Source organism: Panthera pardus, unplaced genomic scaffold, assembly GCF_024362965.1.
Source record: "Panthera pardus isolate Hobbes unplaced genomic scaffold, ASM2436296v1 HiC_scaffold_16, whole genome shotgun sequence".
NCBI lineage: Eukaryota > Metazoa > Chordata > Mammalia > Carnivora > Felidae > Panthera > Panthera pardus.
The window spans coordinates 71,964,449-71,983,312 of record NW_026526721.1 but is presented as its reverse complement, the minus strand read 5'-3'; the positions used below and the strand labels follow the sequence as shown (position 1 = coordinate 71,983,312).

The 18,864-nt window shown below is 46.6% G+C and overlaps 2 protein-coding genes across 2 annotated transcripts; both read left to right on the top strand.

Annotated features, from left to right (window-relative positions):
* Positions 1 to 1,684: 1,684 nt before the first annotated feature.
* PIGZ (phosphatidylinositol glycan anchor biosynthesis class Z) lies at positions 1,685 to 18,215 on the top strand. The gene is made up of 4 exons (XM_053903508.1): positions 1,685 to 1,806; positions 4,553 to 4,657; positions 13,229 to 13,440; positions 16,319 to 18,215. The coding sequence occupies exons 3-4, from the start codon at positions 13,323 to 13,325 to the stop codon at positions 17,884 to 17,886; spliced, it is 1,686 nt and encodes a 561-aa protein (XP_053759483.1). The 5' UTR covers positions 1,685 to 1,806; positions 4,553 to 4,657; positions 13,229 to 13,322; the 3' UTR covers positions 17,887 to 18,215.
* On the top strand, positions 6,224 to 6,598 carry LOC109266240 (mitochondrial import receptor subunit TOM22 homolog). The gene has a single exon (XM_053904162.1). The coding sequence runs from the start codon at positions 6,224 to 6,226 to the stop codon at positions 6,596 to 6,598; it is 375 nt and encodes a 124-aa protein (XP_053760137.1).
* Positions 18,216 to 18,864: the final 649 nt, after the last annotated feature.

Here is an 18,864-nt window from a genome sequence, read left to right as displayed (position 1 = left end):
TAGCCAAAATGTAGACACAACACAAATGTTCATCAATAGTGGAATGGATACCCAAAATGTGATACATCCATAAAATGGAATAATATTTGGCTATAATAAAGAATAAGTACTGATCCAGGCTTTAACATGAATGAACTTTGAAAACATTATTTTAAGTGAGAGAAGGCAGCCACAAAAGGCCACATACTGTATGCTTCTATTCATAATGGAAGTCCAGAATAGGGAAATCTATAGAGAAAAGGTGGTTTAGTTGCTTAGGGCTGAGGAGGTGGCAGGGAGATGGGAGATGACGAGTAAAGTGTATGCGCTTTCTTCTTGAGGTGACCAAATGTTCTAAAATTGACAGGGGCACCTGTGTGGCTCAGTCAGTTGAGTGCCTGACTCTTGATCTCCTCTCAGGTCATGATCTCGCAGTTTGTGGGATCGAGCCCCATGTCAGGCTCTGTGCTGATAGCGAGGAGCCTACTTGGGATTCATATTCTCTCTCTCTTTCTCTCTCTCTCTCTCTCTTCCCCCCTCCCCCTCCTGCTCACACACACACACACACTCTCTCTCAAAATAAATAAATAAACATTTAGAAAAAAATAAATAAAATCGATAAGGGTGATGGTCACACATATGTGTGAATATACTAAAAGCTATTGAATTGAACATTTTGAATGAGTTGTATGTTAATTATAACTCAAATTGTTGAAAAAGAAGCAACAAAAACAGTGGTACACAAAGAATACAGAATCTTCTCAATGTTGTCATGTCTGCATGGAATGGCTTGCTCTAACCATCTGTCTAACAGCATGAGGATGATGTGCACAGGAAGAAAGAGACAGAAATCATGAGAATCCCTGGAAAGTGGCAAGAGAGCCCAGCGGCACCATGCTCTGGGGGTCTTGAGACCCACAGAGAGGGAGTGGGACCACTGGAACTATTGAATTCAAGAACACGGTGTTGTGTTTGTGATGCCAGTGTTTGGCCATAGCCTGCCAGCACCCACGAAGCTGGCAAATTAACATGGAACACTACCTCAGAGAACTTAGCCATTGCCTTGACATTACTTGCCAGAGGACGGCCTTACTTACGGCAGGAGGATGGCCTTCGCTTGGCGTCCACTTCCCAGATACCTCCCATCTAATGACTTCTTTGCTCCTTATTCCTACTTGCATCTTGGATCTTCTTTTTTTTTTTTTAAGTTTATTTATTTTATTTTGAAAGAAAGAGCAAGCACGAGTGAGGGAGGAACAGAGAGAGAGAGAGAGAGGAAGAGAGAGAGAGAGAGAGAGAGAGAGAATCCCAAGCAGGCTCTGCGCAGCGTCGATCCCGACACGGGGCTCGAACACATGAACTGACAGATCATGACCTGAGCTAACGTCAGACGCTAACCAAGCAAGCCACCCAGGTGCCCCGCCCACCCATCTCGGATATTCTATCTAGAATCATTTTTCCTTCTGCCTGGTATATATATGTAAACTTTGGAATTTCCTGAGGGTCTGCTTGTAAAGATCTTTCAGTTTTGATCTGCCAGAAAATATCTTTGTTTTGCCCATGTTCTTGAAAAAAAATTTTGGACATAGAAGATAGACTGGTAGTTATTTTCTTCTGTTTCCATTTATGTATGTATGCATGCTCTTGTGGGAGGGACGGTGGCGTGTGTCTGGGCCCTTTGACTGTTCCCTTTTCCTGCAGGGTGGACCTGATTGTGGTCTGGGGCCTAGGGACCAGAACGTCCAGAAGAAGGGTGACAAGGGGCCCTTCGACATGGAGGCAGTGGATGAAAGCAGAATGAGCTGTGTGGTCAAGATGGAAAAGCTGGTGAGCGTGGGAGGGTTTTGCTGGTGTGGCGGAGCTGGTGGACTGAGAGGCTCTGGAAGGCTGTGGGGACATGCATAAGGGGAGGGTGCACTTCTCTGAGCCATGGGCCAGAACACCTGCTGCCAAGGAGGCCTAAGCGGGGCCCAGGCTTCCCCCGCTGTTGGTGCACAGTTATTTTCTTTCAGCATATGAATATTCCCATCCTTGCCTAGAGCCACCTCTGATACCAAACGACCAGCATTCAGTATGGGAAATAGAAGCCAGCAGAAAAGGAATTTATACAGGTACTATAAGTCATTAGGTGCCCTGGAAGAATGGGCTATAGTTTGGGCCTCCAGGAAAGACTCTGTAAACACCCAGAAGTAACTCACTAGAGGTGCTGCCATTTGTGTGACAGTCCAGCAAGTGTTAAGGCTACCTTGGGACTCAGTCAAATTTAGTAACACAGCACTGTTGCTGAAAGTCAGGATGCCACCATAACTGCAGCTGTGTCTCCGTACCCACGAAGCTGGGGCTGGACACTGGGAAGCTGCTGCAGGAAAACTCCACGTCTCCATAATCTTGTTTGCCCAGAGAAGACAATGAAAATTGCAGATATATGGTCTGTCTCACATCTGCTCTCTGAATTCTTTTTTTTTTTTTTTTTAACTTTTCATTGCTTATTTATTCTTGAGAGAGAAAGAGAGAGTGAGCCAGGGAGGGGCAGAGAGAGGGAGACACAGAATCTGAAGCAGGCTTCAGGCTCTGAGCTGTCAGCACAGAGCCCGACATGGGGCTTGTCGTGGGGCTCGAACTCACAAGCTGTGGGATCATGACTTGAGGCAAAGTCAGATGCTTAACTGACTGAGCCACCCAGGTGCCCCTGCTCTCTAAATTCTTAAAACCTCATTCGCATAACCCAACTTGAAGGGAATCTACAAAATGAAGCCTTTTGCTTCCCAGCCTTTTATGGTGTAGGAAGGCACTCTAGAAGGAGATGGGAATTGTGAGGGATCCCTGTTGTCACATGACATGCAAGGTAGGGACCTGAAGTGACCATTGGGTTTGACAATTAGAAAAGCAATGAGGCCCAGGAGAGGGCTGTGTCAGCACCGTGGTGGTGGGCAAAGCTAGACCATCCAGGGTACAGCGGCCAACAAGACGTGAGAAGCACGTTCAGTGAATGTGGATGGTTTAGGGAGTCCCGTACAGGGACATGGAGAGAGAGATGGTGGATGGAGGGCACATCAGCTCAGGGAAAGTTTTGGGAGGTTGTTTTTCTAGGAATGGCAGATAATCAGACACGCTTATGAGGAAGAGAAGGTGCCAGCTGAAGGGAACAGAGGGAGCAAGTAGATACAGAACGGATGGAGAGCTTGTGGCTGGTGGGTGAGGATGCTTATAACGTACAGCAAGACGCTCATGATATTTTGCTAAGTGACAAAAGCATATCCTCAAACAAACATTGTGTGATTCCTTTCCTGTTCCAAAGCATATTAGATACACCAAAATCCTCACTGAATTGTCAGACAGCCCTCATAGAGATAAACGCAATTAATTCCACTGTTCCAAGCCGCACCCCTGAGATGGAGCAGCCCAGCCAATGTCATAGGCTTGGGCAGAGCGTGTAGTAACTAGAGGGGCAGGATAAGAGAGGGATCAGGTGGGATGGTTAAAGCACATTTATACTCTTCAGGGCCACAGGCTGGCTTGTTCCATAGGCCTCATAGTCAAGTCATTATCCCAATGGTCCCACGATCGCCCTCCCTCCTGAACACGGTGGAACAGCCTGCCAGCAGTTCTAGAACCAGCTTCAGAGGCCTGGGCATAGCGTCAGCCCATCCCGTCCACCCGCAACAATTGTGGAGACACCCGGATTCCCCTTAGTAGTTTTGGGCCATATCCTAAAAGAGCCCGGATATGTTTGCAACACAGTCCTGTCACACTTCCTGTTTCCTCTCAGATAATGACCACAAGATCCACTGACCAAGGCTGACCCCTAAGTACATGACTTCCTTGGAAATATCTTGACACAGCTTAAGCTAACTTAGCTTTTCACAACCCTCATCTTACCTCTCAACATGGTTATTTCTTGTGCTCACCTCTCTGTCTATACATAAATATAAAATAATAATTTATATGTAATCTATCTTGTATTATTATTGTATGTGCATTACAATCTGAAATTGTACATTTTTAATCATCATTGGCCCCAGGTTTGGTTTTTTTTTTCTTTTGGGGGAGGTGGTGCTGAATCATGAGAATTCAGGCTGACAACCTATATGAGGATAGGCTTGTGGTTACACATTCTCGGAGGAGATCCCGTACCTGAATTCAATTGGGATTAGACTCCAAGAAAGGCAGTTTTTCTTGCAGTCCTCTGTATTATCTACACAAAATCGATTTTTTTTCTCAAATTTTAGAGACAGAGCATGAGCGGGGGAGAGGGGCAAAGGGAGTGAGAGAGAGAATTTTAAGCACGTTCCATGCTTAGTGCAGAGCCCAATGTGGGGCTTGATCTCAAGACCCTGGGATCATGACCTGAACCAAAATCAAGAGTTGGTCACTTAACCTACTGAACCACCCAGGTGCCCCTACAAATTCAATTATAATAAATGTAACGATACATGAGCTGAACAAAAGGTAAGGAATACTAAGGCACAAGAGCAGGGGCCTAGAGAGGTATTCAGGGCCTTGAAGCCAGATATGGACTAAGGACATATACAAAACTGAGTGCTTATGAACATGGGTTTTTGTGCTCTCTCAGGACTGGCAGGACAGAAGATAAAACCTGATGCCCACTCAAGAGAGAAGCTTAACAGGAGACTCGCTCAAAGCTGGGACTCTGGAGGATTACATTCTCCATGTAAAGGTGACCCAGAAATAAACTATTCCTTCTGCAGAGGACTGGGATCCTGATGCTAATTGAATTGGAGTGTGGGTGGGCAAATCTCCCCTGAGAATATGTAACCACAAGCCTGCTTTCATATAGATTTTCAGCCTGGATTCACATGATTAGGTACCACCTCCCCTAAAAGGGAAACAAAACAAAACAAAACAAAACAAAACACCCTAGAGTCAATAATATGATCAGAATTGGTCCCAGACTTTTGATGCCCCCAGGTACCTGACAGAAGCAAGTGTAAATCCTTTTCAGTGGAATTCAGAAATTTGCCTTCATCCCTGGCCTCAAATAATTCCCACAGGTTATGTCCAAGGAAAATAAGCAGCCCCAAATAAAATAATTTGCCAAATATAGAGGTAAACAAGGCACTATGAGTAAGAACCAGCGGAAATGAGACAGCAGATTCAGACCCAAAAAAACTTTATATATTTTTTAAATGTTGATTTATTTTTGACAGAGAGAGAGAGAGAGAGCATGCAAGCAGGGGAGGGATGGAGAAAAAGGGATACAGAGGATCTGAAGCAGGGTCCACGCTGCTTCAGAGCCTGACACAGGCTGGAACTCAGGAACCCTGAGATCACAACTTGAGCTGAAGTCAGTAACTTAACTGACTGAGCCACCCAGGCGTGCCCTCCTCCCACCAAAAAAACAAACAAACAAACAAACAAACAAAAAAAAAACCTTTAGATGCTGGAATTGTCAGATCTAGCATACTCAAATAAGCATGTTTAATGTAATAGAATAAATAAGAGAGGCTTGAAAATATGACAAAAGAGCAAGCAAATGTGGAAAAAAAAACTCAGAGGAAAGAAAAATAAAAAATTGAAATGTAAAACTCAGTAGATAAGTTTAAAGCTGGTTAAATATAGCTGAAAGGATGATTAGGGATGTGGAGGATAGAACAGAAGAAATTATTTGAAATATAGCCCAGAGAGACAAAGATAGGGAAAATATAAAATAGAAGTTAAAATGACATAGAAGATAGACCAACAAGGTCTATCATACATTTAATCATAATTCCAGAGGGAGAATAAATAAAAAAGAGAGAAGAGGAAATGTTTGAAAAAAAAAATAATGGAAGAGTATTTTTCCCCCAAGTTTGTTTGTATGTATGTATCTATGTATTTTTGAGAGAGAGAGAGGGCATGAGGGAGTGAGAGGCAGAGAGAGAGAGGGAGAGAGAGAATCCTACACAGGCTCTCACTGTCAGCACAGAGACTGAAGCGGGGCTCGAGGTCACTTGATGCGGGGCTCGAACTCACAAACCGTGAGATTATGACCTTAGCCGAAGTCGGACGCTTAACCAACTGAGCCACCCAAGCGCCCCAGGGAAGATTACTTTCTATAGATGGGAAAGGACCCAATCCATACAGTCAGGAAGCCAATGAAGTTTCCAAATATGCTAAAGAGAAATGTACACCCAGAATCATCGCAGTGAAACCACAGAACATAGCATGTTAAATATTATAATTTTGGCCACCACTGGCAGTCCTGGGGTGCCCCTGTCCCTGGATGAACTGCTTCTGAAAGGCAATGCCGAGAAGACACGAGGAGCTGGAGGAGGAAGGCAAAGAGGAGCTGGATGAGACCCTGTCAGAGAGACTGTGGGGTCTGACAGAGATGGTCCCAGAGAGGGTCCGGTCCATGGCTGGCGCCCCTTTTCATCACTCCCTCTTTGGGGCTCAAAAAATGTGCAGGTTTTCCAGGCCAGCCTTCATGATCCTGGTGCTTCCTGTTGTCTTCGAGATTGAGAAGTTGCGAATGGAGCAGCAGCAACACCCACAGCGACGGCAGATACTTGTAGGGCCTAACGCAGGTTCTCAGGGGGCTTGCCAGGGCTCTACCTTCATTTCCTGGAAAGCTCTATATTGTTCCTGCTATGTGGCTTCTCTTGCTGGACAAGTTTGAAAATTCAGTAGTGTTTGAACTGCTGATTATTTGGATTATTAGTTAAAAAAAAATTTTAATGTTTATTTTTGAGAGAGAGACAGAGTGTGAGCAGGGGAGGGGCAGAGAGAGAGGGAGACACAGAATCCGAAGCAGGCTCCAAGCTCTGAGCTGTCAGCACAGAGCCCAACATAGGACTCGAACTTACAAACCATGAGATCATGACCTGAGCCAAAGTCAGACGCTTAACCGACTGAGCCACCCAGGCACCCCAGGATTATTATTATTTTTTTACTTTGGCACATTGGTCCATCTAAACCTGGTGGGGAGAATTCTCCCGAGTGTCTCACCTAGACTCCTCCTAACTTGCAACCGTGCCCTCCCTGCTGCACCATTTCTGCTGTCCTCACTCTGGCCATCCCACCCCTTTCACTAAATAACTTGTGACCTGAAGATCTCCTTACTATCCCATTGTGGCATAGGAACTGAGGCCACTGGGAAGGATGTACCCCTGACCATTTTTTGGTTTTAAGCATGGAGATGTTGGGAAGGGACACATACACAGTATGAAATACATAAGGCATCACAGCTGGGGTGTATTGTGAATTTCCATGCCCAAAGGGAGGGAGGGCCAGCAGCAGCTTTAACCACAGGATGGGGACTGTGGAGGACAGTACAGGAGCTCATTTCCTCTGCCCCTTTTGGCTGTTAGAGACCTATGTGTGTGTGTCTAAAAAACAAAAAAAGTAGGTGCTCACCTTTTGTATTTAATACTGAAAGTGATTCAAACAGAAAAAAATAAAAATAAGAAATAAATATTAAAATGATATACAGTACTAGGAATACTAAATAAAAGAAAGCTCATATAGCTATATTAACTATATTAATATCAAAATATTTTAGGAAAAAAACACTAGAGATAAAAAAAGATAACTGTATAATGGCAAAATGTTCACTGTTCTAACAATTCTAAACTTTTTTTTAAAGATTTTATTTTTGAGGTGCCTGGTGACTCAGTGGGTTAAGTGTCCGCCTCTTGATTTTGGCTTAGGTCATGATCTCGCAGTCATGAGATTGAGCCCTGCATCGGGCTCTGCACTGTGCCACAGAACCTGCTTGGGATTCTCTCTCCCTCTCTCTCTGCCCCTCCCCGATCATGTCCGAATGCTTTCTTTCTCTCTCAAAATACATAAATAAACATTTAATTAAAAAAAAAAGATTTGGGGTTGCCTGGGTGGCTCAGTCGATTAAACATTCAACTCTTGATATCGGCTCAGGTCACGATCTCATGGTTCGTGGGTTCTGCACTGATAGTGTGGAACATGTTTGGCACTCTCTTTCTCTCTCTTTCTCTCTGCTTGGGATTCTCTTTCTCCTCTCTGCTCCTCCCCTGCTCGCTCATTTGCATGCTCTCTGTTTATTATTTTATTTTTAAAATTTTTTGTTATTTTATTTTATTTATTATTTTTAAAAATAAACGTTTTAAAAAATATTTATTTTTAAGTAATCTTTATACCCAATGTGGGGCTTGAACTTATAGCCCCAAGATCAAGAATTGCATGCTTTACCAACTGAGCCAGCCAGGCACCCCAACAATTCTAAACTTATAATTTATAAAAACAATGACACAGCTTCAAAACTGAGCTAAAATGACAAAATTACAAGGAAGACTAGACAAGTTCACTCCTCATGAGCTATTTTTTGACACACGTTTCTGTGATTTGTAGAATAAGTAATGGAAAATCATTAAAGATATAAAAGGTTTGAGGAACACAGTTAACAAACTTGATCTAATGAACATGTGTAGAACTATGTATCCAATAACTGTAGGATATATGGTGCTCTCAAGCATCCACGGAATGTCTACCAAAATGGACCATTAAAAAGTAAATGTTGGAGGGGCACCTGAGTGGCTCAGTGGGTTAAGCATCCGACTTCAGCTCAGGTCATGGTCCTGCGGTTTGTGAGTTTGAGCCCCATGTCTGGATCTCTGCTGTCAGCACGGAGCCTGCTTCAGATCTCTGTCTCCCTCTCTCTGTGCCTCTCCCCTGCTGTCTCTCCCTGTCTCTAAAAATAAATCAACATAAAAAAAGGATAAAAAAATATTAAAAAAAAAAAAAAAGAATGGGGCGCCTGGGTGGCTTGGTCGGTTAGGTGTCCGACTTCGGCTCAGGTCATGATCTTACGGTCCGTGATTTCAAGCCCCGCGTCGGGCTCTGTGCTGACAGCTCAGAGCCTGGAGCCTGTTTCGGATTCTGTGTCTCCCTCTCTCTCTGCCCCTCCCCTGTTCATGCTCTGTCTCTCTCTGTCTCAAAAATAAATAAACATTAAAAAAAATTAAAAAAAAAAAAAAAAGAATTCCTACACATACTAAGAAAAAATGGTCAGAAGGATTTCCACAGAAGAACAAAAATGTTCCACAAACATTTGAAAGGTGTTCGACCGCACTGGTATTCAGGGAAATGCATGTAAATACCCAAAAGATTCACAAAATCAAAATGTTAGAGAATCCCAAGCGTAAAGGAGCATGTGAAGCAGTGGGCACTATAATATTTGCTGGCTGGCAGGACCTTTGGAAAAAGAGTTGGGCATTCTTTAATGAAGTTGAAAGCCTGCACACCCAAGACTCAGGGGTTCCATTTCTATATATGTACGTCAGAGAACTCCTGTATAAGAATGTTTGTAGCAGCAGCATTCGTAGGAATAGAAAAATGTGTCAACACTCAGAGATGCTCTAGCAGATAAACAACAGTAAGAAGAATAAGTAAATTTTAGTCTATATCTCTATATCTCCAGTGGAATACCACAGGGGAACTACAGCTACAGGGAACACCATTAACAGAATGTTGAGTACAGGAAGTGAGTCACTGTTAAGTTGCATAAAGAATTCTCCCATTGGTCTAAAATGCAAACACAGTTATAAACACTGAATTATTTAGCGTGTGATAGTCCGTTTTTGTGCGTGTCATCTTGACTAAGCGATAGCCCCCAGTTAGTCAAACATGAATCTAAATGTTGTCGTGAAGGTATTTTGTAGATGCAATAAAAGTCCACAAACATTTGACTTTAAATAAGGGACGTTATTCTAGATAATCTGTCTAGACCTGAGAGAATCAGTTGAAAGGCCTTTGGAACGAACCAAGGTGTTCCTGAACAAGAAGCTTCCCTCCTCTACGAACTACAGCTTTATCTCCTCCCTAGAGTTTCCTGGTCTTCCTAACAGTCTACCCTATCGACTTCAGATTTGCCTAGCCAGCCCCCCCAAGTGCATAAACCAATTCCTTGCAGTAAATCTTAATGTATATCTCCTACCAGTTCTCTTTCTCTGGCTGAACCCTAAGATTTTGTTACTGTAAGGGTTCTAGAGGAACAGAATCTTAAAGATGAATTTTTTGAATAGAGGTTCTGGGTTTTCTAGAATTGGTTCTCTAGCCTGATTGTATTTGATTTTTTTAAATGTTTATTTATCTTTGAGAGAGAGAGAGAGAGAGAGAGAGCAGGGGAGGGGCAGAGAGAGAGGGAGACACAGAATCTGAAGCAGGTTCCAGGCTCTGGGCTGTCAGCACAGAGCCCGACACGGGGCTCAAATGCACGAACTGTGAGATCGTGACCTGAGCTGAAGTTGGACGCTTAACCAACTGAGCCACCCAGGTGCCCCTAGCCTGATTAGATTTAAATGACTCTATTTCAAGTGGTAAGGAGGGCACTGGTAGTCCATGGAGTGATGTGGCATTAGAGATACCCCAGGGAAGGTTTTGGGTGACGTGTATATGATGCCTTTGCTGGGCTTCAAATTCCCAGCTCAAGGTCCTCATAAAATGACTTTTGCATGCCCTGAAAGAGACCCTTCTCCCCTATTACCTGCAGGGCTGAAACTGCTGAAAACCAAACCCACAACATCATCCTGTGAGCTGTTAAATTACAGTGCACTTTGAATTCCAGCCTGGAAAGAAAGTTAAAGTGAAGGCTTGTAACCAGGGCACAGAGGTGCAAGAGCTCCTAGCTCCGAGGATCCGAAACAGACCAGATTCAGTCACTCACCACTGACAAAATACAAAGGCAGAGAGACAAGTGTGGTTGAAACAGAAAAGGAACTTATTTCAGGGAGGCCAGCACTGGGGAGACAGTGGACTAACATTGTGGGTACATGCGGGTGGGCAGTAAAGGTCAGGTAGATCATTGTCTTGGGGTCAGTCACATGGGGTCTTGCTGGCTCAGGGCAGTCCTTATTGCTTTCATGAAGGGGTAGCTTTGGTTCCCACCATGGGATGCTTTGCCCGCAAGGTCTCTTGCCTGAGTTAAGGGATAAGCTGGAAAGAAGAATTTGATCAGTTAGAAAGTACAGACTAAGGTCAAAATGGAGGTACTTGAAGTTCTCTTTCAGGCATTGATTGGGAAGGAATGGGATCCTTGCCTGCATTCCAGCATTAAGTTTGGCCTCACCTTATCTCTAAAAGTCAGGATAGTCACTGGTTCTGATATGCCCCGATTCTAGAGACCCCCGAAAACAAACCACCAGAGTCCAGAGTCAAAGCCAAGCGCCAAGGGTAATTTATTGCAGGTTTGAACCCGGACCTCAGCGCACTCGTTACCGGTGACGCTAAGAGGTCCCGAGCGAGGATCTTACAGCTTCTTTTATAGACAGGCACAAACAAGTTAGGGATTTTTCCTGGTTACAGAGCTGTTATTGGTTGACATTTAAATTTGAACACTCAGCAGAACTTGATTGGTTCCCGCCTTTTTTTCAAACCACTCAGCAGAACTTGATTGGTTCCCACCTTTAGGTCAGACCACAACCGGTCACGCCCTGGCTGGTCCTGGGAATGGTGGGGGGGGTGGGGGGGGGTGGTCTTTTCTTTGCAGTTGTGAATTTTACTCAAATGTTTCGGTAATGACAGGTTGGTATTGGGTCCTAAGGACCATCAGTTGGATCGTGTTAACTCGGTCTTTGATTCTCTTAGTCTCTCAGTTCTGGAAAAAGAGTCTGTACAATGCAGTTCGAAAGTTCGAGGAGAGGATGCAAAAAGTTATCTTTCAAACTCCTTGAAGTGTTAGTAAGTGTCAAGAGGCTCCTTGTCAGGATCTGCTAGATTCCTGTTCTGTTGCTTCCCTGTCTCATCCCTGCTATGACATATTCCACCTGAGAACAATAGCTGTTTAAGGTCAGGCTTTAAAATATATGGGCGCCTGGGTGGCTCAGTCGTTAAGCGTCTGACTTTGGCTCAGGTCATGATCTCATTGTTTGTGAGTTCAAGCCCTGCATTGGGCTACCTGCTGTCAGTACAGAACCTGCTTTGGATACTCTGTATCCCCCTTCTCTCGACCCCTCTCCCCATTTCACTCTGTCTCCAAATAATAAATAAATACATAAATGAATAAATAAATAAATACCTTAATAAAATATCAAAGTCAGGAAACAGTCATCATATGTATTCTTGGAGGAGAGTCAAACTTGTTTTTCTGTTCACCAGAGATGATATGCGGGTGCTGATATATAGGTTCATCATGTAAAGGGCTCAGATTCCTACTGATTTTTTTTTTAATTTTTTTTTTTTAACGTTTATTTATTTTTGAGACAGAGAGAGACAGAGCATGAACGGGGGCGGGTCAGAGAGAGGGAGACACAGCATCCGAAACAGGCTCCAGGCTCTGAGCTGTCAGCACAGAGCCCGACGCAGGGCTCGAACTCACGGACCGCGAGATCATGACCTGAGCCGAAGTCGGCCGCTTTACCGACTGAGCCACCCAGGCGCCCCCCTACTCATTTTTGAGTCCAGGGAGTGAGAATCCTGAGCAAGAGAAAGTGTCTTTGTGTGCCCAGGCTGCTATAACAAAATACACAGACTGGGTGGCTTATAAACCACAGAATTTATTTCTCGCAGTTCTAGAGCCTGGGAAGTCCAAAATCAAGGCGCGGGCATGGTGAGGGGCCCTCTCCCTGGCATATAGTCCACACTTTCCCAAGGTGCCCTCACACGTTGGAGAGGATGAGGGAGTTCTGTGAGATCTCTTTTATAAGAACACTAATCCTATTCAGGAGGGCTCCCTCCCGAAGGCCCCACCTTTCTGACATTATTACATCGGGCATTAGGATTTCAACATATGAATGGGGCAGGGCACAAACATTCAGGCCATAGCAGTAAGTTCTTATCACCTTCCGAAAGGTCAATTTCAGGGTGTGTGAAGGTTGGAGGGAGTGACTGGAGACAATGGGGTCAAATAGATTTTATGTTTGCAGGGAAATGGATGGAATGCATTGAGGTTCCGACAGTTTTCACATGGGCAAGAGACAGGCTGCCGTGCCCGTGGACAGGAGCTGGTGAACAGGATGGGGCTGTGAGAACCATATTTGGAGGGTCTGCAGATCCTATGTGCAGATAGACTCTTAACAAATATGGTTAGCAGTGACCAGGTCATTCAATAGAGGTCTCACTTTCCCTATATGTAAAATGGAGATAATAAGACCCACTGCCCCGAAATGTAGAAAGGACAAAATGAGATACGGGTGTTAAGTTCCTACTACTTAACGGGCACTTAGTAAATAGCAGCTATTATTAACATTTTTATTGTATGCAAACCCATTTTGAGTTTGTCCAGGCAATTGGACGTATCATAATTTACCTTATAACTAACAAATGCTATCGTCAGCAGATGCAGATCTGTGGAACCAGAATTGCGTCTGGAGCAACTGAGAAGCCATTCTAGGCTCTTGGCCCAGTGTCTTGGCAGCAAGTTTGACCTGAAGATGGCACTCAGGGCCCTGTGGGGCAGCCTCAGCCTGCTCCGTCTGCTGTGGTGTCTCCTTCCGCAGACGGGCTATGTGCACCCAGATGAGTTCTTCCAGTCACCTGAGGTCATGGCGGGTAAGCTCCCTGTGTGTGGTTAGGATAAGTTGCCACAGAGTCTGGACTATTGCTGATTGGATATTCAGTGGGGAGGGAGAAACATGTCTGTGTGGACGAGTAGTAATTCCATGAGCCTCTCTGGAGTGAGAACTTGGGAGTGGGGATTTCGCATCTCCTCCCTGACTGGTGACATTGATTTTCTGGATGATACTAAGAAAATGCCAGCCTCTGATGTTTTCCTGCTTGGACCAATAGCACAGGTTATTCTGAATGAAAGCAGTTTTGTACTATTCAGTGGAGAGATTTTAGAGTTGGGCTTCCCAGATGCTTAGGGAAACTTACACAGGATGTGGTCTGAGATCATGAAACTTTTCTTCTCTGGGTTCATATAAGGGCTGAGGGAATCCAGGCCTGGAATGCTCACTTGTTAGAATGTATCTGCTGGGTGGTGTAGGACACATCATGAGGATGGTTGCCAGAGACCTTGAGGCTTTTCAGATGCTGTGGGCACATGGCTTCTTTCTCATGGTTCAAGATGGCTGCTTGAGCTCCAGCCATCAAGTCTAAAATCAAGTCTTTCCAGCTATTGGAAAGGAGATGGGCATGCCTGCTCTCTTTAATGGACATATTTTGAATGTCACATACTTTTTGCTCATTTCCATGCCATTGGTCAGGATGTATTACACGACCACACCCAGTTGCAAAGGATGCTGAAAAATAGTCTTTTTTTTTAAGATTTTATTTTATTTTATTTTTTTAATTAAAAAATTTTTTTTAATTTTTTTTTAATGTTTATTTATTTTTGAGACAGAGAGAGACAGAGCATGAACGGGGGAGGGTCAGAGAGAGAGGGAGACACAGAATCTGAAGCAGGCTCCAGGCTCTGAGCTGTCAGCACAGAGCCCGATGCGGGGCTCGAACCCACGAACTGTGAGATCATGACCTGAGCCAAAGTCGGACGCCCAACCGACTGAGCCACCCAAGCGTCCCTTAAAATTTTTTTTTAATGTATTAATTTTGAGAAAGAGAGGCAGAGCTTGAGTGGATCAGGTGCAGAGAGAGAGGGAGACATGGAATCCCGAGCAAGCTCCAGGCTCTGAGCTGCCAGCACAGAGCCCAACACAGGGCTCCAACTCATGGACTATGAGATCATGATCTGAGGTGAAGTTGGATGCTTAACTGATTGAGCCACCCAGGTGCCCCTAAAGATTTTATTTTATGTTTTAAAGTTTGTTTGTTTATTTATTTTGAGAGAGAGAGCAGGGGAGTGGCAGAGAGAGAGAGAGAGAGTCCCAAGCAGGCTCTGAATATCAGCATGGAGCCTGATGTGGGGCTTGAACCCATGAACTGTGAGACCATAACCTGAGCCGAAACCAAGAGTTGGATGCCCAACTGACTGAGCCACCCAGGCCCCCCATAAAGATTTTATTTTTAAGTAATCTCTGCACCCATTGTGGGACTCAAACTTACAACCACAAGATCAAGAGTCACATGCTCCACTGACTAAGCCAGCCGAGTGCCCCTGAAAAATACTCTTTATATCTGACCAACTATATGTGGTCAGATATGTGCCCAACTAAAGAGTTGAAGGAAGGAGGGAGGGAAGGAAGAAAGAAGGGAGGGAGGGAGGGAAGGAGAGAAGAAAGGAAAGAGGGAGGGAATGGATGGATATTGGGGAGGCATGCATCTATCTCTGTCATAGGGCTCAACAGGTGGATTCATTTCTTAAGGTGAAAGGTCCAGTCTTTTCCACACTTTTTAAAAACGTGGCCACTAAAAAAAAGCAGCCAGGTTGATCTGATCCTAGATTTTCTGTTTCCCTTTCACCTTCTGACGTAGAAAGAGAAAACAGCCAAGAGGCCGTAGGAATAAGTAAAATAAGTAGGAGAAGCAAAGAGCCCTAAACAGCCAGCAGTGTTAATCAGGCATGAGATATTGTGGGGCTTGGAGCTGAGATGCAGAAATTAAGAGTTGGTTTCCCTCACCCACCCCTCAGAACTCTGGGACACTGGGGCACAGGGGCACAGACCAGCCCCGGGGAGCAAGCAGGTTAATTACATAAGTACTGCTTGAATACATTTTTCTTCTAAAAATCTTAAGTATCATAGGCAACACTGAAGTCACTTCTGACCATAACCACAACCGCTCGTTTCCTTCCCCTGTCTCACATGCCTGTCCTAGATGACAACCATCATCACAGAGACGGGTTTTTGACTCTGATGTTGGAGGCTTTAGCACTCTTCGGACTGGAGCCTCCCCCTGCTCTCCCCACACCCTGCCCAGGGCACAGTGTCCCCTCGCTTCCCAGGCCCCCTTCACAGGGGGACCTCGGAAGGGCTGAGCTCCCTATGTTCATTTCTGTTGCTGCTTAACAAATCATGGTTCTATAAATCAGAAGTCAGGTAGGGGCTCTCCGCCCAGCGTGTCACAAGTCTGAAATCAAGGTCTGGGCCAGGCTGAGATCTTGTCTGGAAGCTCTGGGGGGAAATCCGCTTCGAGGCTCATTCTTGTCAGTTGGACAAATTTGCCGATATGGAACTGGAGGCCACTCACATTCCCTGCCAGGGGCCCTCCACCTTTGAGCCAGCAGTGGTGCACCAAATCCCCATGGTTTGATTCTCTGATGTCCTCTTCCACCACCAGCTGAGAAAACTCTTTGCTTTCAAAAGGCTCGTGTGGTTACGTCGGGCCCACACGGGGTTACCCCCTGTCTAATGGTCAGCCATCCTCTGTGACATAACCTAACCACAGGAGTGACAGCCACCATCTTCAGAGGCCCAGGGATCGTGCAGGCCATGTTCACTAGTGGCTGGGAAAATCTCGGGGCCATCCTAGAATTTTGTCTCCCACGTGCCCTGAGCTTGGACCTGGCTCATCTCCACTTCTCTGTCCGCAGAGGACATCCTGGGTATAGAAGCTGCACGGCCATGGGAGTTTCACCCCACCAGCTCCTGCCGCACGGTGGTCTTCCCACTGCTGACCTCCGGCTCTGCCTTCTGGCTGCTCAGGCTCTGGGAACAGTGGGGGCCATGGCCGGGCCCGGTGAGCGGCTACGTGCTGCTGGTAGGACCCCGGCTCCTCCTCACTGCCCTCTCCTTTGCCCTGGACATGGCCGTGTACCACCTGGCCCCGCTGTGGGGGGCGGAGCGCTGGAACGCCCTGGTCCTGCTGTCTGGTTCCTACGTCACTCTGGTCTTCTACACAAGGACCTTCTCCAACACCATCGAGGGACTGCTCTTTGCCGGGCTGCTGGTGCTGGTGTCCCCCCGGTTAGCTTGGAGCCCCACACCCAAGAAGCCTGCTCCAGGCCCCTGGTGGCACAGCTGGCTTCTCGGGGGCGTCGTGGCTGCCGGCTTCTTCAACCGGCCCACGTTTCTGGCCTTTGCTCTGGTCCCGCTCTTCCTCTGGAGCATTTGTGGAGCCACAAACCCTGGCTTCAAGTCACTGACGAAGGAAGCCCTGGAGCTGCTCCCAGGGGCAACCCTCGTGGCAGCGGTGTTTGTGGCTGTGGACAGCTGGTATTTCTCCAGTCCATCTAGATCCACTACCCTTGTTCTGACACCCGCCAACTTCTTGTACTACAACCTGGATCCTCAAAACCTGGCGAGGCATGGCACACACATGCGGCTGACTCACCTGGCCGTCAACGGTTTCCTGCTCTTTGGGATGCTGCATGCCCGGGCCCTGCAGGCTGCGTGGCAACAGCTGCAAGCCTGCCTCCAGGCCTTTGCACGAACGGGCTTCCCGCGGGCTCTGGGCGGCTGGAGCCTGCTGTCCAGCCCCAGGCCTTGCCTCCTGCTCCTCTACTTCATGCCTCTGGCCCTGCTGTCTGCCTTTAGCCACCAGGAGGCTAGGTTCCTGATCCCACTCCTGGTCCCCCTAGTCCTGCTTTGCAGTCCACAGGCCCAATCTGTGCCCTGCAAGGGCACCCTGGTCCTCTTCAACAGCCTGGGCGCCCTCTTCTTCGGCTGCCTGCACCAGGGAGGCCTGGTGCCTGGCCTGGAGCACCTGGAGCAGGTGGTTCATGCACCCGTGCTCCCAAGCATGCCTACCCACTACACACTCCTCTTCACCCACACCTACATGCCCCCCCGGCACCTCCTGCACCTCCCGGGCCTGGGCTCAGCTGTGGAGGTGGTGGACATGGGTGGGACGGAGGACTGGGTCCTGTGCCGAGCCCTGAACAACTTCACCAGACAACCAGCCTGCCAGGTGGCTGGTGGGCCGTGGGTCTGCCGCCTTTTTGTGGTGACTCCTGGCACCACCAGGCCTGCCATGGAGAAGTGCCATTTCCCTCTCAAGAGTGAGGCACTCCTGTTTCCCCACTTGACCCTGGAAGACCCGCCAGCCCTGTCCTCTCTGTTGAGTGGGGCTTGGAGGGACCATCTCAGCCTTCACATCTTGGAACTGGGGGAAAAGCCTGACAACGTGACAGAAAAGTCACTGCCTAAGATGCAGCCATAGGTGAAGGCACCATTCCACCTTCTATGTGGGTAGCTGGGCTGGGACAGAGCCCTGATTCTCTTCCTTTCCTTTCCCTTCCAGAATTCCCACCACTGCTTCTCCTGTGCATAGGCTTTGGCTGCTCTACCTTCGGGGTAAGCTGGCACCTTTTTCCCCTTAAAGACCAAAGATCTGACCAGTCACAATCCTGATGCGAAAGTCCCCAAAGAACCAACCACTGGTGTAACCAATGGCGCCTAATGTCTGTTCCTGCTCTGTTTCTTCTAGCCGCTGTGGTGTTGTGACATGTAATAGCACCTGGTTATGAAAAGAGAGATCTGCTAATGACATTCCTGAATGACCTCTCTCAAACCTTCCAGGATGCCTTACTTCCTGCTGTCCTGATAACCCTCTGGCTTCCTAGATGCCTGGGAAGGAGGCAGTGTGGTGATGTAGAAAGACCAGGTAGTTCAGACTCTGGAGACCAGAGTTCTAGTCCCTGGTTTGCCTGCCACTCACTGGCTGTGTGATCTTAAGAAAGCCCCTCCCCCTCACCTAGCCTCAGTTCCCAATCTGTACAATGGATGAGGGGATCTCTGAGGTTTCTGCCAGCTGACACTATGGCATGCCTTGGTCTGCAGCACATGTCCCCTGGCTAAATATGCATATCTCTCCCAAAGCTCATTAAGCATAGACTGGCGGTATATTTAAGGGCACTCTGATGCCTGCTGTCTCAGCGTTTTGTTATTACCGAGACAAGTAGTTCTGGAACTTTTCTCCCCACCTTCTTCTACTCCTGTCCATGAGAGAGGTGGTAGGACAGCTTACCCTTTAAAGACCATTGTCCTTCCTCAGCCCACCTGAGTGGGAACGGAGAACACACAACGCTGTTAATAGCTGGTTGCACTTGAGAGCAATCTGATGCTACCAGAGACTTCTTAAAAGTGGTCTGGTCACTCTCTAAGCTCATAGCCCCCGTCTGAAACCTCTTCACAGGAT